The sequence below is a fragment of the Clytia hemisphaerica genome, unplaced genomic scaffold (genome assembly GCF_902728285.1).
Source record: "Clytia hemisphaerica strain Z4C2 unplaced genomic scaffold, Clytia hemisphaerica genome assembly, whole genome shotgun sequence".
NCBI classification, from domain to species: domain Eukaryota; kingdom Metazoa; phylum Cnidaria; class Hydrozoa; order Leptothecata; family Clytiidae; genus Clytia; species Clytia hemisphaerica.
In genome coordinates, this window is record NW_027104594.1 from 314577 (window position 1) to 336577 (window position 22001).

The 22001-nt window shown below is 36.0% G+C and overlaps 1 protein-coding gene across 1 annotated transcript; it reads left to right on the forward strand.

Annotated features, from left to right (window-relative positions):
* The first annotated feature begins 1842 nt into the window (after positions 1-1842).
* Positions 1843-21488, forward strand: LOC136823770 (uncharacterized). The gene is made up of 6 exons (XM_067079939.1): positions 1843-2161; positions 7606-7794; positions 8325-8512; positions 10959-11165; positions 16920-17267; positions 20528-21488. The coding sequence occupies exons 1-6, from the start codon at positions 2121-2123 to the stop codon at positions 20887-20889; spliced, it is 1335 nt and encodes a 444-aa protein (XP_066936040.1). The 5' UTR covers positions 1843-2120; the 3' UTR covers positions 20890-21488.
* Positions 21489-22001: the final 513 nt, after the last annotated feature.

A 22001-nucleotide genomic window follows, 5' to 3' on the forward strand; every position in this document is an offset into this window, starting at 1 on the left:
GCTTTTATAGATTTTTCTAAAACGCTGCCATAGTATTTTGATAGTGCATTACCCCCTGGCTGATATTACCCCCGTCTTGGCTATTTTTAGAATTTTTTTTTAATTTTTCACATTCTCTATAGTTATATTACATTTCTGGAAAGTTTCATTTCGAAATCTTTTCTGCTTCAAAAGATATGATGAAAAATGTAAAATTTCAATTTTCTCTATCCTTCATGTGACTCCCACCTTAAAATTGGTAATCGCAATAGGCTTTAAATGATTAAGACCATTTTTCAGTAATTAAACACATAAATTTTGAAACTGATGGAACGAAAGGGTTTAAAAGGTTCATCAAAATCATTTCAATTTACTTTTAAGGAGATTTTCCTCAGATTTTTGGTTCTAGACTGGATAAAGTATATGTAAGGCTGGATGTACCTCGAAACCCATATTTGATGTATTTTTATGACTTTTACCAGATTTTTTGGCTTTTTCGACGAATTTTCTGCCTTTTATTGAAATTCAATCTTCCTTTATATAACAAACGGTCATTTAGACAGCTAATTATCATTTTTAATGACTGAAACGAAAATACTGACGCATTATGTTATTATTTTTCTGTTTAATTTGATAGGTCGATTTTTAACGTTTTTGAGCACTTTCAAAAAGTAACTTTTTTATTCAATAGAGCATAACTCTCGATCTCATCAACCGAATTTAATAAATGACCCATCAAAATTTAAGTTTATCTTTCTTCTTTCCAATGGAAGAGGAATGGTTCTTTTAAAATTCTTAGATTTTGGGAAAATTAGTTTTAAAGAGAGAAACTTTTTTGTGGCGCACCCGGTAGGTAAAAGAAAAAAGAGTCAACACTTATCGTAATAGACTTTAGAAGTTGAAGTTTGCTGTTCTTTATTGATCGAATTTTTGCCACCGCAGGAATCCTAAAGCTTCCGAGGATGGCATTCATAGCTTCACGCATAAGGAAGTTGGGCAAACATGTCATAATTTTGCTCGCGTTTTTCAGTATTTTAGTTCCGGTTAAATGGTGTACCGGTAACATTCTTAGCTTGACTGTATTTCTATTGTTTTATCATCATTAAAAACACTTTTCCGGATTTGTTTTGATCTGATTACCCATTTTCAAAGCTCTATATTTCTTTTTTTATTACCTCAGGGAGTCGATTTAAGGGAAATTCCTTTTTTGTTGGGAAATTCCCTATTTAAACCACAAGTAGTTATTAACCGCTCTGAGCAACGTAAATTAGAAATTTGTATCATTTCAAAAACTTCGTGTGACTATTACATTTAAAAAGGCAGTTTAGTACAGTAGCGTTTAGTATGATATAAACAAGCCATTATATACCATTATTTTGGTAATAAAAGAGATGACATAAAAACAGATAAATAAATTTATCTTATCTCTATAAGGAGATATCTATGAGATGGACACAACTTGCTAATATTTGTAGACTAAATTTTGCTTCAGATGAGATGCCATTCTAACAGAAGTAACGGCTATCAGTAACATTTCTTTCCAAATTCAACAGTTTATTTGATCGTTCTTCTGCGGTGGCACTTTAATGAAAATTATGGCTAGTATAGAAATAGGTTTAGACAGTAATATTCGATATCAATAGATCTTATCGGAGTTTTCTATTTTTCTAAAAAAGCAATGCATTGTGGGATTGTTTCGGGAGTATTAAAATAGAAATCTCTTAGGAATTCCTCGAGGGAATTCTATAGTAATACTCCCGAAACAATCCCACGATGCATTGTTTTTTTTAGAAAAATCAGCGAAATTCCGATAAGATCTATTGTCTTAATTTCCGATTTTTCATGATTTCATCATCCAGAAAATGAAAAAAGAAACAAAGCAAAACGAATTATTGGTCATCTTCATCAGCTTGATTCTATCATTTGAATATTTCCTAACAATCAAGGCTTTACACCAATGTAACAGCTACTACGATACGAGCTGTAAAGAGTATGAACGCCGGGTTAAAACTAGAAGTACAATCAACTCTAAGGGGTTCTATACAACCGAATATTATCGAATTGAAAGTGCGTCTTCGTCTTCTTACTATCACAACAAAATATTGAGATTAAAATGGGAATCGTTTCAGCTGTCAGGAGATATGCCGGATTGTTCGAAAGATAAACTGATTGTTATTACAGGGTAAGATATTTTTTATTTGCCGATAGTTAAGAATTATTAATTCTAAGGATAGCGTGATCTAAAGTAAAGTTGATTTTTAAGGGCTCTGACCATAGTCGGAAAATTGATTTTAGTATTTGAACATAAAAGTTACCTTATTGGAACTAATTTTCGCGGGAACTAATTTTCGCGGTCGAAAAAAAATATCCGAAAAATTGCATTTCGCGGGTTCTAATTTTCGCGGTTTTTTACATTCTGGAATTTTCGCGGGTTTTTAACTTTTTTAGACAAATTTCTTTCATTTTTCTAGGGGTTCTTCAAATTTTTCGATAAAATTGAAAACAATTGTATTTCGCGGGAATTAATTTTCGCGGCTTTCAACTCTCAAAATTTTTCGCGGGATCAAATTTTCGCGATTTTGACGAAAAACCACGAAAAACGCTAAAATTAAAGCCCCTCGAAAATTAGTTCCAATAAGGTATGTTGTAGGTTCTTTAACACTTTTAGCAAAGATTTGCCTTTATAAATTGCTTTCTAATCAAATCCCTTATGAGGAATTAAGAATTTAATTGCAAAAATGACGTTATGAACTTTAAAAAGACGTTAATAATATGCTGCATCACCTTCTTTTATAAAAAGTGCTAAGTTTTAATGGGTAGTTAAACTTTTTGTTTTAAGTTTTTTCAAACTGTCCGCAAAGAATTTTTTTTTTTTTTTTTTTTTTTTTTTTTTTTTTTTCTTTATTGAAACAAAGACACGTGTACACTACGAACATATATTACAAAACATTACTTAAACATAAAATATAGTCCCTCCCCCCGCTAGGAACTAACGTTATATCGCCAGAGGTACTAGACTATGTAAAAAATAAATAAATAAGTAAATAAAGAAAATAAAAAGAAAAAATCTTGGAGAAGGAAGCTACAGTTGTTAGGTAAAAGCCTAAAATAAAGCACCGCTAAACCTTCCAGTTTCGTTAAGAAATTCAACAACAGAACAAAGAATAGATTTATTTAGATTTGAAGTCAAACTTTCATCCCCATATAATAAAAGCCGACAGAAAAAAGGAGGGTTAAGTGGCGGATGAAAAATAATGCCTAGGGTCTGAAGTTTGTCGAACAAAGATTGTCTTGCATGGGAATATATAGAGCAGTGCAGAAGAAAGTGTTGAGTGTTTTCAACAGAGTTAGTTCGGCAACCACAGAAAGGGTCTAAAGTGTCGCGGAAGCCATGTCTAAATTTATGCTCGTTGAGATGGCTGAAACCGACCCGAAGTCGATTAAGAAAGATCACTCCTTGAATGTCAGGAACATCAAAAACATGGGATTGCTTGGGTCTCAAAAATTCATAGATTGCTTTTTTGAAAGTTTTAATTGAAGGTAGATCTCGTATATTACCTCCCAGAACATTCCACTGAGATATGCAGTACGGAAAAAAAGTGTTACGGAAACGTTCAGTTCGTATATTAAGAGGATAAATAGGATTTCTTGTTCTAAGGCCACCTGGTGCTGTAAGTCTTACTGGCAGGTAGTTACGTAAATACGAAGGGGCTAAATTGTTAATAATTCCATAGAAGAATGTCATTCTTCTAGCAAAGCGCCTGTCAGCAAGACTTTCAAGACCAAGTTCTGAATATAGTTTTTCTTGAGACGTTCCACGAAAACAGCCTGTTATAGCAAGGCAGGCATTATATTGAATAGATTCAAGCTTCTGCACAAAGGTAGCATTTCCTGGGCGGTCATATACGATATCACCATAATCAAGATGAGGCCTAATGAAAGATTTATAAATGGTTAGTAGAGATCTCCTAGGCACATGCTTGCGAAGTCGGTTAATAAGACCAATTCCTTTATTGGCCTTTTGTATCTTCTCATCTAGATGGCGATCAAAAGAAAGTTTTGAATCTAAGATTAAACCAAGATGTTTCTGGTACTCACTGGTCGCGATATTAGAGTTATTAAAGGATATTACTGGAGCATTAGGAGGAGTGAGTCTACAGGTAAAATAGACTTCAACAGCTTGCTTAGATGGGTCAGGGTTAAAAGACATCTTCCATTGATGAGCCCAATCAGTTATCCTGGAGAGATCTCTGTTAAGTACATCAAGGCTCAAGAGTTGATCAATCACAAGAGAGAATAAAGAGGTATCGTCAGCAAAGATCTTGGGTTTTGACTCAAGGTTTTCTGGAAGATCATTAATATAAATTAAGAAGAACAATGGACCAAGAATCGAGCCTTGAGGTACCCCTGCATTGATTCGCTTCCACTCAGATGTTTTCCCATTCAACACAACTCTCTGATGCCTATCGTCAAGAAAGCTGCGAATTAAGGAAAGTAACGGTCCAGTCACCCCATAAGATTTGAGTTTAAAGAGTAAGCCATCGTGCCACACCCGATCGAATGCCTTTGAAATATCTAAAAACACCCCCCTGGTATCTAGAGAAGGATCTTTGTCAAACCCTGTATAAATATCATGCGTTATGGATAACAACTGAGAAATGCAGGAATCCCCCTCCCGAAAACCAGACTGACAAGGAGAAAATAAGTTGTTATTTTCAAAATATCTGTAAAGTGTATCATAAATACACTTTTCATATATTTTTCCAAACACAGGAAGAAGAGACACTGGTCTGTAGTTTTTGGCTATGCTCCTGTCTCCCTTTTTATAGACAGGAACCACGTTTCCTTTCTTCCACTGTGATGGGAAGATGCCAGAGTTGATAGAAAGTTTGAATATACTAAGCAAAGGTTTAACTAGAGACTTACCACAGATTCTGACCATACGAGTAGAAATATTATCCCACCCATGGGCCTTGTTAACATTCAAAGAATTAATAATAGACTCGATTTTTTCTTCTTCAAATACAAGATTATCGAGTCTGGAGTTAGTAAGAAATTGTTCAGGTGGCAAAACACTGCCAGTATCGATAAGTGAGCATTGGTTTGAAAAAAAAGAGTTGAAAATATCGGCCTTCTCAGAAACATCGCTTACAAGGACGTTTCTTTCATTTCGAATAGGTGGAATTTTCGGGGTTTTACGTACGTTCAGAAACTGCTTCAGAGTAGACCAGTATTTCTTACTTCCTATGTTTGGATCATTTAAAGAGTTGCCAAGACGAGAAAAATAGTTATCCTTGGCAGTCTTGATGGCCAATCTACACCTGTCAACCATGTCAACAAGTGCCTGACCATCTAAAGGATTTCCCCATTTTCTCCAACGACGATATATCTTAGCCTTATCCAAAAGCATCTGCTTTATCTCAGGAGTCATCCATAACGCATCTTTGTCTCTGATGGTGATAGTTTTATTTGGAACAAAATTAGAAAAAATATTAAGTATATATTCAGAGAGAAGGGAAACACGATCTTCTACGTTGAGTCCCAGAAAGGAGGTTTCCCAATCAATGGCATTCAGGGCAAGCACGATTCCCCTCTCATCAGCACGAGAAAAGTCCCAAATCTTGCGTTTATAGGCTGGAGGGAATGTAGTTTGAAAGTTTAGTTTTACGAAGGGTATCTGGTGGTGGCAACGTGGATTAAGTGAAGGTAAAACCCCGGAGTCTAAAATAGGAGTCCGCGAAGATGAAAAAATAAGATCAATGCAAGAAGGAGAACACCCAGGACGAAGATGAGTCGGCTCATCAATCAGTTGATGTAACCCATATTGTGAAGCTAACTCGCTAATGTCCTCTCCCTGAGAATTTGTGATATCACCAGTCCACCAAACTGAGTTTCTTGCGTTAAAGTCACCGAGAAAAATAGCCAAAGTAGGAGAAACATTATAAGTTTTTCTGATAGTTTCCTCCAATTTTTGTTTAAATGCAGAAAATTCTTCTGCATTTTGACTAGGAGTTCGGTAGAGAAGACAAAGAAGAAGTTTTTTCGAACCAGATTTAACTTCACAAACAAGGCACTCGTCAAGAGAAGACAACTCAGGCCTTCTATCAACAGAAAGACCCTCTCTATAATAAAGACAAACACCACCTATTTTTGAGTTAGATGGGTGATCACATCTGAGCAACTCATAATTTTCTATCTTCAACCTCGAATCATCGCTCTCGATAGAAGAATCGAGAAACGACTCACCAACGCAGAAGATATCAAACTTGTGAGCACTCAGAAAGGCAGTAATTTGAGCAATCTTTGAAAATTTATTAACCCAAACGCTGTTTAGATTCCAATGAGAAATTAATAAGGTGTTATCTTTCTCTCTCGGCCCCGGGTTAGACTCAATATCTCCTGCCAAAAGGAGAAGGCTAAGCTGAAAAAGTGTATAAAAATATTGTAACCAGAAAAGATGGAAACGATAGGGGAGAAGATTTGGTAACCCCCAAAACATAAGATTAATACATAGACTCAGGCTTACTCTCCCGAAAAGATATTTGCAAGAGTTAAAATTTCCAACGCACGCTCTATACTGCTGTAGACTTATTCCCATATCAAGCCATCCGGTTCGACAAATCCAAAACCAAAACAAACCTTACAGATGTAGCTCCAACATACACATAAAATAGTAAAAAAGATACGACAAGACATTATAGAAAAAAAAAAGAGTTGATAAAAAGTAATTAGGTAGAAAATACTCGAACACAAATGTAATGATAATCACACCCGCAAAGAATTGAACTGTTTTAAATTTTTCGTAAAAAATTTTCTAAGTTAATTCATCAAAAGTTATCGGTCAAAAAGCACTATTTTCAAAATTTTGAAGCAAATAAGCTTTAGTTCGATAAAAGATACACCATCTACCGCCAAAATATTTTCAAAATGTTTTTTCTTCGCCGAAACTAAGCTCTTCAAAGTTTAAATACTCTTCTTCGCAAAAGTCTTCATTTTCTTCTTCATCAACTTTTTTCATTGCGATTTTTAGATTTTCAGACTCAAGGATGATTGGCCTAACAGAAAATGTATAATATGCCACAGTTTTGTGGGCTACATCAAGTAGAATTTTATATTTTGTAAGTGGCAAATAATAAAAAATCACTATGGTCAGAGCCCTTAAGTGTGCACAATTTGAGAATGGCTTTTCGAATTTTCATTAGATTCAGGAATTAGCCATTTCATAGGATTCTTTTTTTTGGTACATAATATTTTTCTACGTCGCCCTGCAGTAATCACCCTTTTATAGTCGAGCAGTCTTTTGCGAATCGAAATGTAATTTTTACAGATACAACATACAACCATGGGAAATACTTCTCGACGAATATACCTTCACCTGGGTCAACCCATGCCATGTGTTGGGAATTGGGTACCATTACTTTGCTACAAGATTGGGTAGATTAGACAGACATTTTGACGTGCTGTGGCACTCATAAGTCGGCCTCGCGTGAGCTTCGCTCTCCCAGTGTCATGGTATACGCTTGTCAAGTCACAGTGTCTATCAGCGCCGTGATTCCTACTCCTTCGTGGGTAGGACCCATTCTGAATGCATTCAGAGGTTTTATATCCATCTATTCTTCTCTACAGGTGTAATGTTGAACAAATTGTTGGTACTTTTTGTGGAGATGATAACAAGCCACATGATATTTACACTCATTCTAAATGTGCTACCTTAAAATTGGTCAATGGATATAAATATGCGAGTTATTTTCGAGTCTTGGCTGAATTCATAGATCAAGCGTCTATCCCGCACTCTGATTGCTCCTGGTATGAGAGGTAAGATTTAGCCTACAATGTCATTTTAAAGTTCATGAAATGTCGTAAAAAGTAATTTTATGTGCATTTTATTGGGTGGAAATTACTTCCGCACGATACAGGTTCTTGAAAAAATCCATAAAGAGCGCTAGAAAGATGAAAAGACTTGATGAAAATGAGTTCCTCAAAAATCTTTAATTTGATAAACTCACACAACAAAAATTGTTGGGTATTCTTCCAATGTTCTTAAGGTATTCTTCCGATGTTTTTAAGGTATTCTTTCGATGTTCTTAAGGTATTCTTTCGATGTTCTTAAGGTATTCTTTCGATGTTCTTAAGGTATTCTTTCGATGTTCTTAAGGTATTCTTTCGATGTTCTTAAGGTATTCTTTCGATGGTCTTAAGGTATTCCTTCGATGTTCTTAAGGTATTCTTTCGATGTTCTTAGGGTATTCTTTCGGGTAAAAACAGCTCATTGACCTCAATGAGCTATTTTTACCCGAAAGTAACATCGATTGATATGGCACAATTCTTGTTTATTTACTCTTTAGGGTGTTAACAGAGCCAAGCGGTGTGATTATTTCACCAGGGTGGCCACACGGTACCGGCAAAAACAAAGTGGAATGTAATTGGAGAATTAAAACACAAAATGACAAAAGCATTACTCTAAACATAATGGATGACGATTTTCAATCGAATGATTATTTCCCCTCGTGCAAATCACATCTCAAACTCGAAGGTTAGTTTCATTTAGCGTGATCTTTTTGCGTATTTTTCGTTCAACTCAAGGATTGCCGAGTCCTGATAAATTTTAATTACTTAAGGACTCTGACCATAGTCCCGGCGGGGAGGGGAGGTACTTAGCCATATGGAGGGTACGGTATGTGCCGCCCTTAAGGGCTCTGACCATAGTCGAAAAATTGATTTTAGTATTTGAACATAAAAGTTATGTTTTAGATTCTTTAACACTTTTAACAAAGAATTGCCTTTATAAATTGCTTTTTAATCAAATCCCTCACGAGTGATTAAGAATTTAATTGCAAAAATGACGCTATGAACTTTAAAAAGACGTTGATAATATGTTGCATTACTTTCTTTTATAAAAAGTCTAAATTTTAATAGGTAATTAACCTTTTTATTTCAAAGCTTTTTCAAACTGTCCGCAAAAAAATGAACTGTTTTAAATTTTTCGAAAAATTTTTCTAAATTAATGCATCAAAAATTATGGTTGTTTTTCTATATAAGCACTATTTTCAAGATTTTGAGACAAATAAGCTTTCAGAAAAATGTTTTGAAAATCTTTTTTAGTTCGGTAAAAGATACACCATCTACGGCAAAAATATTTTCAAAATGTTTTTTCTTCGCCCAAAGTAAACTCTTCAAAGTTAAAATACTATTCTTCGCAAAAGTCTTCATTTTCTTCTTCATCAAATTTTTTCATTGCGATTCCTAAATTTTTAGACTCAAGTATAATTGGCCTAGCAGAAAATGTACAACATGCCACAATTTTGTGTGCTACATTAAGTAGAAATTTATATTTTGTACGTGGTAAATATCAAAAATTCACTACGGTCAGAGCCCTTAATAATGAAGTGAGAAATACCGAGTGGGCAAAAAGTATATGGGTGTATTCTCACTGTTGCTTGAAAGTTGATTGAAAATATGGGAACAAAGAATTGCACGATCTTCTCCTTTGCTCTTATTATCTAAGTTTGCACGATCGAGTGATTATATTTCAGGCAAGCTTCAAGCCAAAAAAAACTATGAATAAATGATTTTGTGGAGCAGATATCAACGACACAGTAACTTATGTTTTTATAGCACGAATAGAGCTTTGTCGTAAAAATCTGCTCTCCAACGCAGCTCGTTCTTCGCCCCTTTCTACGCTACTGTCCAATGTAGGATTTGAAGCTAATTATTTCCTCAATATATATCCTCCTCTAGCCTTCGGCTTGAAACTTATGAAATATGAATGAAAATCTAGAACTTTGTTTATCCAGTGTTTCCATTATTTTCATGGTATAAGCTACTATAAACCAAGTCATTAATTTTGCCGATTTCAACGGTATCTTAGAATGCATCCTTTTCAATTTGCATAACGGGATAGTTAAATTTATTTTTCGACTGCAACATATTTCTCATAAGTTAAGCCTGCCGTCCACTAGGCTATTTTAAGCTATCGCGAAATAATCATCTATAAATAACAATGTCTATCGCGGAATAAACCTGTCTATCGCGTTATTTTAATTCACGATAGGGAGTTTTCAAAAATCATTGTCCGATAAAAACATCTTCACCACATGAGAGCATTTTTGACTTTTGGTGTGTGCTCTAGTGTAGTGTTAGCGTATTGTATCCTATTTAATAGTGGACATGTAAAATCTAAAAATAACTTCAGACATGAGATAACATTTCGCAATAACCAAAAATAGCACTAGTGGACGGCAGGCTTTAGGATTCTTTTGAGGTTTCATTAATTTTAAATTACTGAGGTATTTAATCTGTCATACTTTCTTCCCTCAAAAAGTTCTTTCTGCAGAATTAAAACCAGATTATAAGAAATCTATGGGGTAGACGGGGGTAGTTGGGACAGAAATATTTTAGACGATACGCATCCCCTATATCAAATCATATCAGAGGGGATGCGTGCAGCCTATACAAGTGCTTGAGAAATTGCGCAATACAGCACGTCGAATCTTTCTGTCATTACTCTGCGATGCAATATAAAAATATTGCCGAACAAACTGCAAGCGCTTGCAATTTCTCCTTGCAATTTGACGTTTTTCTCATAAAACATTTTTATTTGTATAATTTCAGACTCTTTCTAAGGAGGTTACGCTTCAAGAATCTCCAGACGGAAGCAATGAAACAATTGCAATGAAGCCGCATTAAAAAAGCTTAAAGGTTTTGATTTTAAATAAGAGTGATACCGTTTGCTTACTCATCAATTTTAATTTACAAGCTTTTTCGCATTTTTCGCACACAGATGTGGAGCAGATTGGCAAGAAAGAGGAGAAGAAAAACATTTTTTTGCTTATATCAGCATAACATAACAATAGGAAGACACTGCCCCGATATGAAATATGTGTCTGATTTGAAACGGGATCACTTATTTAAAAACAAAACCTTTAAGAGACTGAAAACGCTAATCCGAAAGGTTTTGATTACCTTAATTTTTTTTTCAGGCAAGCAATCAAATCCGTACATCTTTTTCTACAAGTACATTTGCGACAACGGAAATCATATCTCGAGATCTAGCAACACATATAATACGTATAACTATGATGTCAACGTTGAATACGTATTCAAGAAAGTCTTTAACAACAAAAACTACAGAGGTTTAGCACTGGGATGGACAACTTATGACAACCCAAAACATCACACTCGTCAAAGTAAGATATTTTATTGTTACAGTGAAGTCCCTGGGAGGGTAGACTAGCAAGCGTCTGTCTTTCTTTGGACACATGAAAGCGGGAATAGTGCTTATAATAGAGAGTTCTCGTCAAAGTAAGTATCTTAACTAATAATACACCTTTTCGATCGTAGCCGCTAATTGCCACGCGGGCATTTTTTGTCTGTTTTACCACCCTAAAACCATCTTTTTTTCGCACCTAAAGACAAAAGTGTAAAAAAATGATTGGGTCGAGTTTAGGGTGGTAAATTAAATAATAAAGTGGCACGCGCCTGACCGTGCGACTACATTCGAAAAGGTGTAATAAACGGGATAAATAACTTTAAACCGTTGAATCCAAAAGTTCCATTAAGAATCAAATCGATCTGATTGGTTAAAACTTAAAAACGATGTCATTGACCTAAATGAAATAGTTACTAATCAGAAAAAGCGTTTGATTGTTGAAGGTAAACCTTTTCATGAATTATGTCAAGAGGAAAACGCTTACCTCCTTTTCAAAATATTACCTACTACAGGGTGTCCCGAAAAAAATTCCTGTCTCTGAGCACGAGGTCAAGTAGAAATTTGTTTTGTGTGTATGTCTAGTTTATCTCTTTAACGCAACGCAGTAATTAACACTTTAATGGTTACAGTGAAGCAGTAGCACAATAAACTTAAGATTAAAATATCAATTGTGTTGTTAAATAAATCATTTTTATGAACTTTTTATGAACTTCAAACAAAGTAAAAACATTTTAATGATCGCATTATATTTAACCACATTTATGGCTGCGTTTAGACCAACTGGCATTTGTAATTTGGCATTTGCTCATGAGGGATTCGATTTTAATAGCTTTTCCATTGTATTTTCTGTCATGGCATTTAAGGAATCGTCTTTTTAGAGTCATTACTGAAAAGGTGATTCCCTCAAGTTCAACTTTGACATATCAAACAATGGAAAGCATGGAATTACTCAAAAACTGCAGTCATTAAGACTGAAACTTTTTGCCGTAGGGCTAGGCTATGGCAAATCTCGCAAATTTTACAATCTATAGAAAGAACTGAATAAAAAACGTGCAAATACTTTAAAAAATCAAAAATGTCATTTTTTCTCTTTGTTTTGGTTCCTTTGTTTGATTTGAAATGCCAGAAAAGGGGATTCCTTTGCTCAAAATGGCATTTCAAATGCCAACGAAATGCCAACACGCTGGCATCATTAGGCATTTGACAAACCGAACAATTGCGTGGAACAATAGAATTCAAAAGAATACTGCAAGCAATTACAAATGCCAGGCTGGTCTAAACGCAGCCTATACTGAACTAATTTTTGACAAACATACACATAAAACTTTTTACTTGTAGTCGTGTTCTGACACAAGACTTTTTTTCGGGACACCCTGTATGGTAATTGATTCCCAGAGGAGTTCATAAGAAGCTAATTCTATTTTTAAAGTAACAATTAAAAACGTAAGGGATTTAATCTCCTTGGTATTGGTTTCAAGATGAGGCAGCCTTTGAATTACAGGGTGTCCGGAAAAAAAGTATAGAGTCGTACCACTTCTATAGAAAGGAAGTTCGTATGTGTGTTTCACTAAATTTGCAATGTATATCAAAGTTTATCTCTTTGTCAAATTAATTGTCAGGAGACATCTTTTATGAATAACTTTTACAAAATACAATTCTCAATAACTTTAACATCATGAAAATTGTAAAGAAAGTTTATTCTTTTTAATCACAACGACAGTTATGAAAACGATTGTTGTGTTGGTATATATTTCCTAACATTTTGTTAAACACACGCAATAACCTTTTTCTCAGAATCATGTTCAAACTCAATACTTTTTTTATGAAAAGGCTTATCTCCTACTGCATAAAAAAATAAGAAGAAATTTGTTGTCTATCTGCAATAAATAATAGGAGTCAAAACTATAAAATCAGACATTTTCATTATTTTTGGACCTACATTGGAGGTCCTATAAATTAACGTTCGTTCGTTCGTTCGTTCGTTCGTTCGTTCGTTCGTTCGTTCGTTCGTTCGTTCGTTCGTTCGTTCGTTTCGTTCGTTCGTTCGTTCGTTCGTTCGTTCGTTCGTTCGTTCGTTCGTTCGTTCGTTCGTTCGTTCGTTCGTTCGTTCGTTCGTTCGTTCGTTCGTTCGTTCGTTCGTTCGTTCGTTCGTTCGTTCGTTCGTTCGTTCGTTCGTTCGTTCGTTCGTTCGTTCGTTCGTTCGTTCGTTCGTTCGTTCGTTCGTTCGTTCGTTCGTTCGTTCGTTTCGTTCGTTCGTTCGTTCGTTCGTTCGTTCGTTCGTTCGTTCGTTCGTTCGTTTCGTTCGTTCGTTTCGTTCGTTCGTTCGTTCGTTCGTTCGTTCGTTCGTTCGTTCGTTCGTTCGTTCGTTCGTTCGTTCGTTCGTTTCGTTCGTAGTTCGTTCGTTCGTTCGTTCGTTCGTTCGTTCGTTCGTTCGTTCGTTCGTTCGTTCGTTCGTTCGTTCGTTCGTTCGTTCGTTCGTTCGTTCGTTCGTCGTTCGTTCGTTCGTTCGTTCGTTCGTTCGTTCGTTCGTTCGTTCGTTCGTTCGTTTTCGTTCGTTCGTTCGTTCGTTCGTTCGTTCGTTCGTTCGTTCGTCGTTCGTTCGTTCGTCGTTCGTTCGTTCGTTCGTTCGTTCGTTCGTTCGTTCGTTCGTTCGTTCGTTCGTTCGTTCGTTCGTTCGTTCGTTCGTTCGTTCGTTCGTTCGTTCGTTCGTTCGTTCGTTCGTTCGTTCGTTCGTTCGTTCGTTCGTTCGTTCGTTCGTTCGTTCGTTCGTTCGTTCGTTCGTTCGTTCGTTCGTTCGTTCGTTCGTTCGTTCGTTCGTTCGTTCGTTCGTTCGTTCGTTCGTTCGTTCGTTCGTTCGTTCGTTCGTTCGTTCGTTCGTTCGTTCGTTCGTTCGTTCGTTCGTTCGTTCGTTCGTTCGTTCGTTCGTTCGTTCGTTCGTTCGTTCGTTCGTTCGTTCGTTCGTTCGTTCGTTCGTCGTTCGTTCGTTCGTTCGTTCGTTCGTTTCGTTCGTTCGTTCGTTCGTTTCGTTCGTTCGTCGTTCGTTCGTTCGTTCGTTCGTTCGTTCGTTCGTTCGTTCGTTCGTTCGTTCGTTCGTTCGTTCGTTCGTTCGTTCGTTCGTTCGTTCGTTCGTTCGTTCGTTCGTTCGTTCGTTCGTTCGTTCGTTCGTTCGTTCGTTCGTTCGTTCGTTCGTTCGTTATTTCGTTTCGTTCGTTCGTTCGTTCGTTCGTTCGTTCGTTCGTTCGTTCGTTCGTTCGTTCGTTCGTCGTTCGTCGTTCGTTCGTTCGTTCGTCCGTTCGTCGTCCGTCCGTCCGTCGTCCGTCCGTCCGTCCGTCCGTCCGTCCGTCCGTCCGTCGTCGTCCGTCCGTTCGTTCGTTCGTTCGTTCGTTCGTTCGTTCGTTCGTTTCGTTTCGTTCGTTCGTTCGTTCGTTCGTTCGTTCGTTCGTTCGTTCGTTCGTTCGTTGTTCGTTCGTTCGTTCGTTCGTTCGTTCGTTCGTTCGTTCGTTTTCGTTCGTTCGTTCGTTCGTTCGTTCGTTCGTTCGTTCGTTCGTTCGTTCGTTCGTCTGTTGCCAGCTTTTCTCAGGATTGGCTCATTATTTTTTCCTGATTTTTGGCACAATGATGCAAAATGGCATTGCCCAGAATGTGACGGAGCCGAAATGCCGGAAATATCCCGGAAAAACTGTTTTTTGGCACTTTCTCGAGATTTTATCATTAGTTTTTTTCTGATTTTTTGCTCAAAGATGCGTATTAACAATGCCCAAAACATGGCCGAGTCTGATTTATGAGAAACAATTTTTTCTGGCCGAAAATGCCGAAAATATGCCGGAAATCGCCGTTTTTCTGGATTTTTTTAGACTTTTTCCTTATAATTGGTTGTTTTTTTCATTCAAAAACATTATTAATAGTAATGCCCACCATCAAGCATGTTTCAATTGTCAATAAAATTGATTTATGAAGCCGGAACTAATTAAAAATTGCCGGAACAACCAGCTTTCGCGGGAAAGACAGTACTGTATTTCTTGAATTTCTCGAGCTGTACTTTATATTATTTTATGAAATTTTGCACACTGATGGAAAAACCGTTTTTTTGACATTTTTCTCGAATTTTCATCCTTATTTTCATTGGATTTCGTTTCATGTCTTTGTTTTTTTCAAAACAACATAATTTATGATAAGAATGTCCACGATTAAGCATGGTTCAATTTTCAATGAAACTGATTTTGGTACAGGAACTTTCTAAAAATCACCAGAACAGCCGACAATCGCCGGATTCTATGAATCTCTCGCATTTTCATACTATTGTTCTCATTTTTCAATTGTCTTATTACATCAATCTTCAGCTAGGTCCATTCAGCATGTAGCTTGTTGAATTTTGATTTTTGAACAAGAAGAAGCAAAACAACTACGATCTTTTTCTTATGATAATCTAACCATCTGGTGGGTGGGGTACTAGTTTACGAGGTGACTGGTATGTGGCACTCGACTTTCGACCCTCGGACGCTTAGCGGGACTAAAAAGGAAGAAAAAAGAAAAACATTGTGAATTTTACGAACCATTTTACGGACTAATGTGACAAAATTTCAATCTTTTTAGGGGCAAAACGTCCTTAGGATCCTGAAGCAAAATTTGACAATAATTATTTCGACTCGCAAAAAAACATTTGCACACTCGTACACAGGCCCTTCGTTCGCTTTTCCTATAAGCAAATTTAAAAGGTATTTCAAGAGTGAAAGAAAGTATAACTTGCCCTGAGGTAGGACCTATTATGGAATAATTGCATACAGTGGGTTACGAAGGTAAAGTCGAAGGCTATAGTCAAATCTCCTATGTAGGATTTCAAGGCACTATTTTCGAACATTAGCGAGTTATGTTTTCAGCCCGAGTGACTGAAACTATTTAGAATAGCCCAGTGTTCTGACCCGCAAAATCGAGGTCGGTAAAAGTGCTGAATTATCGTCAGTCAGGATCCATAAAAGTTAGAAGCTTACTGTCTCCGTTGCAGAAAAACACACGTATATATAAACTCGCTATTAATAGCGTGGCACACGTATTTTTCATACATACACTAGATTGGAAATACCACTTACTGCTAGAGTTTGAAAAAATGTTTACCGAGAAAAAAAAGAAAGTGCGAAATTCAATACGTCATTAGAAATGCGGTGAACATTTTAAAGCTTCCCCCTCTTTTAGTCTTCGACCGATTGCGAATCGTTGAGTAAGGACGTCCCTCGATGGAAGGACGAAAAGTGCTGATTTTTGTTTCATGAGGAGCACGTTATTTAAATGAGATAAATTTTCGCGAGAATTATTATATTTCACGGTTGAGCTCATCCGCGAAATTCTGAGCTTTTGCAGTGACTTAATTTCGAATATATTTGCGATTTTGTGCAGAAATACGCCATATTAGCGCTTCTTTGATGCCAGTAAAATTTTCAAAAATAGTTATTTCACATTTTTCGATTTTTTCTCAAAAATATTTCGCGGATAAGGCCTTTCCTTTTTTGGGAGTTAATTTCGCGGGTGACACGCAAATTTTAATCCCTAAGAAAACGTATCCCATTAAAGTATTCAATCAAGCGATGTCCCTCTGTCATTCAAATAGAAAGGAATACAGTTGACTCTCTCTAATTCGATCTTCGAGGGACCAGCGTTTTTTTTGAATTAGAGAAATATTCGAATTAGAGAGAGAGTTTACTGTATTATTTTTCAGCTTTAATTTTTTCTTCTATAGCTGTTGCACCACGTATCACAAGTAATCACAACAAGAAAAACGGACTAAAAGCGAAATCACGTATCCAATTCAACTCAATCGGCATCGTAACATCAGTTGTTGTTTTTGTCGTCGTTATTAGCATCTCGTGTGCGCGCGTACGACACCGACGTGCTCTCATCGCACGACAAAGTACAAATCGAAGCACTATGAGTGGTCAACTTAATAGAGAGCGTACTGTGGTGGCGGGTCCTTCGAGTACTTGCAATGCAGGAAGTAGTAATACTACTGCATCAGGAAACAGCGCTGATAATTCGAACGAAATCGGAAAAATCAATAACGGCTTACAAATATCAACGACTCCTTACTGTAAGTATTTTGATACATTACCATCGTTTTGCACAAGAAAACTACCTAAACTTTCCGAAGCTCATTTTTTAACTACCCGAAGTGCAGTGCCGGTCTTTTTCCGCTAAAAAAGTAGCAAAGGAACCTTTTTGCGGAGATGTGAATCTTATGCAAAACGACGGTAGCCTATTTCACAGGATTTGTGCATCTGTGACCTGCTATTTTCTATTCATAAAGGTAATAAAATGTACGAAAATGTGCAGATTTCCCTTCAATAAAAACATGCAATCCTCGTTTTTCATCGTAGGGCGAGCTTGGTTATAATAACATACATCTCACATCAAGAGTGCTTCACAATAAAAAAAATGATTACTGTAGTGACGGATGAAAAAATCTTGTAATGCAAACACGAATCCTATGAATAAGGCTAGGCATTTTGCTCATCCTATTTCATAAATAAATTCCCACAGAGCTAAAATTTTACAAATGAAATTATTGGTAGATAATATTATCACGATATCGAGCCTTTGTATACTATAGAATAATACATGGTGAATATTGAATATTGAAATATACTTAAGTAAGTTGCGAGGGTAAACCGAAGACTTCCTTTTTCCTTAGCTGTCTATCCGAAGACTTTGGCTAGTAACCCACGGTGATCTGGTGTTGGAAGTATGAAAAGTCGGGGAAACTTTGACTTGCTTTTTTTAATAACTCGAGTTTTAATAGTCGAATGAAGATGGGAAATTGTGTATATAGTGCAATTGATGTACGAAATAGACTAAGATCTAAAATTTGCGAAAACTATAATAAGTTTTCTTGAGACAGTGCACTTTCGTTTTCTCAGATCCCTCAAAATCCCTAGAAATCCCCTCTCAGATCCCGCAAATCGGAATTCACATAATTTCGACTGTAGTGGTGCTAGAGACCTAAAATTTTGACCGTAGGACTAGATCATAAATACAATAAGGATAAAACAAAAAGTTTTTTTCTACAAAAATTAAAATGTATCGATATTTTGAATCCGATAGAAGATCGCTGTGACCACTCCTTACCCTGGACCAACCATTGATCTTCTGGGCATTGAATATAAATGCATGAAGTACCATTTTAAAATATTTGGTATGAACCCACAACCTAGTGCATTTTCTGTTTTCATGCTACGTCCCCTTAATTACTAGGTGTTTTTATTGCTGGCACTTTCTTGATATCGATAAACAATGCTAAGTGGTAATTGACTTAAAGTATCATCCCTAATTGAAAAAATGCATATGCTTTCGCAAACAATAAATAGGTTTATGTATTATTATAACAGCTTAGTACGATGCGACACCCTATATTTAAGGACGTCCCTATGGACGTCCCTATAAATAGGGACATATATCTATATCTTTGCTAACTAGATCGGATTTTTTCGGATCCAGTAGTTTGAATGAAGATCAGTAGGAAAAAAGGTCCTTAAATGTGAGGATGCCGTGCCGTACCGCCGCACCGCCTTAAAATATAGGGTATCGTGCCGTACTGTTTACGGTCGACAAGATATGTTGACAAAAGGCTTTGTCTGGCAGATCTCTTTTTATTGAAAATGCATATTTTTCAAGTGTGAAAAAAAAACACTCAAGGATCAACCTTTTACAAGGTTGCAAAATTTGTTAGTAATGAATTGAAACCGCTCACTACAAATGCAAAGTCATTCATTAAAGATACCAGTGATTTTGTAGATAAACTGAAAGTTTTAACTTTAAATGATGATGAAAAGTTAATAAGTTTTGACATAGCTGATATGTATCCTTCGCTACCAAAAGAAGAAGTCATCCGTGAAGTAGAGAGAAGAATCAACCAACACAGCTTCAAAACCAAGCTGAACAAAGAAGCTCTTGTCAGACTCGCCAGAATTTCAATTCAATTCATGACGTTTAAAATGGGAAACAAATATTACGACCAAGCTGATGGATTATTCATAGGATCCCCGGCGTCTCCGTCCTATGCTGAATTATTTGTCCAACGCATCGAGGAACACCATGTTTATCAAATGATTTATGCTCCAAGAATTTGGCTTCGAAAAGTTGATGATACCTTTACTATCTCTCGGCATGCTATAAATGACACTTTAAGCGAATTAAATGCAATCAACACAGCTGTTACCTTTACTGCAGAGGAGGAGACTAACGGAGAAATACCATTCTTAGACTGTGTGGTTGCAAGGTCAACAGATAACAAATTGAAAACCAAAGTATTTAAGAAGAAAACACATACCGGCCAATACTCAAATTTTAATTCTAATCAACCATATCATGTGAAAGTGTCAACAATCAAAACGTTGACTAAACGTGCAAAGATAGTTTGTACAAACGAAGAGGATTTACACAAGGAATTGAAATATATCGAAAAAACAATGCAACTTAATGATTTCCCAAATAATGTCGTTAAGAGAACCATAAAAGAATCTCTTAAACCAAACGAGAAAAAGAAAGTTCGAGATGAAAATGAGGAAAATATGATAAAAATGTATTTGCCCTACGAAAAAGGTATATCAGAGAAAATTTCAGCTAAAAGTAAACATTATAACGTTAAATTGGTCAATACAAAAGGAAAAACGTTGGGCAATGCATTGAAAGTGAAAACAAATAATAATGTAGAAACACAAGATATGTCAGGAGTAGTGTACAAAGTAAACTGTAAAGACTGTGAGAAATATTACATCGGAGAAACGGGAAGAACGATTGAAACGAGAATGAAAGAACATAAACAAGGTGCAAACGGGGAGCAAGAAAAGGTATCTGGTTTGTCTCAACACTTGAAACAAACCAATCACGAGGCAGAGTTTGATGATGTAAAAGTACTTTTTAGAGAAAGGAATTTCAAAATGAGAAAATTCAAAGAGGCAGTTGCAATTAAGGAACACAAAACTAATTTACTAAATAAAAAAGAAGAAATTAAACTTTTATCAAACATATGGGAAAATCTTTTATAATCATTTTATTGTCTTTTATTAATGATTTTATTGTTCATAAGAATAACTTAATTAATTTTTTATCTAGGGAATAAAAATAATTTTTTAATCAAATGTCTGAAGATGCTAGATGTTATAAGATAGGTTTTTTTTATGAGTTATGTTAGATCTGAAGATGCTCTACCATAGAGTAGGGAGAAAATTTATCAATGAATAAATAAATTTTTGTTGTTTCTTGCCTGTGACCCATCCAAATACTCAAAGTTTTAATAATGGAAAGGCAATCACTGAAGAGTTTTATAAAAAAAAACAATTTTTCAATTTTTAGATCTTCCGCCGCCAAAATACACAGCAACGGACAGCAATGGACCTCCCCCGTCATACAGTGATGTCTTGAGCAGCATACCCTCATCTGCAGAACAGCAACCACCCTATGTAAACCATAATGTTCCATATCCCGCACCGCCACCTATGACCTCCTATCCACCACCTCAAGAGCAAACAACCTCTAACTCGCCTCCAATTTACAACGGGTTACAACCTATAACTATCCCTCTACAGACTATTTCAGCTGCCACATTGCCGTGTCCTGACACAGATAGTGGGGTATCAGGCTCACTCCTGGCTGTAGCCGGCTATCCACAAGCTCCGCCACAGCAACAAACGAGAAATGATAATTCTGCAACTTGAATATGTACCAAAGAATAAATGCGTAGAATAGAGAAACAACAAGTATGCTTTGTGAATTCGTGATATGCATAAGTTTGTTACTATATAATATAATAATGCCACATGGAGTCCAAAAGTCAAAAACCTTTTTACCATATTTGGTCAAAAAGTTATATCACAAGGGAGCTTTGTGATCAGACTCACGCATATCAAGAATCAGCAAGCCAATAGACAACGTCAAGCAATGTCAATTTCTGTCGAGGGCTTTTTGAGCAGAACTGATTTCTAGGAAACATGATAAATTATAAGGACCGCTTGAAAAAAAATCAAAAAATATTAAATCAAAGGCAAAGAAGATTAATTGCTTCAAAATTGATTATTCTCTCTTTGTTGACGACGGATTATTCACATTTTACCACGAGGATTGGTTTTCAACATCAAATACACATTTTTTATAGGACACCTTAACTTGGCTCCGAGCCTGGACTTCCTAATTTTTCCAGAGAATTTTAGTCTCTAAATTTATTATTTACTTAGCTGCTAAGATTGGATTTGTTAAGTATGTAACTAATGTATGAGTATTACAATTGACTAAAATACAGAAAAAGACGTTTATCGAATTCTGTTTCGTCAATATTTGTCATCTTTTTGTCTAGGCTTTTGTAAACGTGAGCAGGTCAAGTTTAATTCTCTGTTCCTTAACTTGTTTCTTATTCTCAGCCTTGAGCAGTTCCTTAAAACAATTCCTTATTTGTCGGACCATTTTCAGCCTAGAGTTTTTCATAAACGTGTTCCTTATATAAAAAAAGTGTGATGGGAGTGGTTGTGAGTTTGAATTGTTTTGAAAAAGTTATTCATAAAGTTAAGAACATTTGATAGCATATTTATGTTTATGTTGCTTGTATATGTATTGTTATTTGATTATTAAATCGTTATTTAAATTACACGATGAGAAAAAAAGAGAAATTTGTTTAAAAATTTAAGCAACAAGTGATACTTTTATGGACCTACCTGGTTATGCACTTAACACATATAATTGATATCTACGTGAGCATGACCGTTAAACAATCATTCAGAACACAAATAGTGACGATCTACAGGGTGTCCCTAATAAAAGTATCGAGTTTGAACAT

Excerpts from the sequence above, each read along its gene's own strand:
- LOC136823770 (XM_067079939.1), top strand. The coding sequence starts at position 2,121 with ATGCCGGATTGTTCGAAAGATAAACTGATTGTTATTACAGG. Across the intron at positions 7,795-8,324 it reads GATTGCTCCTGGTATGAGAG|GGTGTTAACAGAGCCAAGCG; the intron begins GTAAGATTTAGC and ends TTTACTCTTTAG. Across the intron at positions 11,166-16,919 it reads AAAACATCACACTCGTCAAA|CTGTTGCACCACGTATCACA; the intron begins GTAAGATATTTT and ends TTTCTTCTATAG.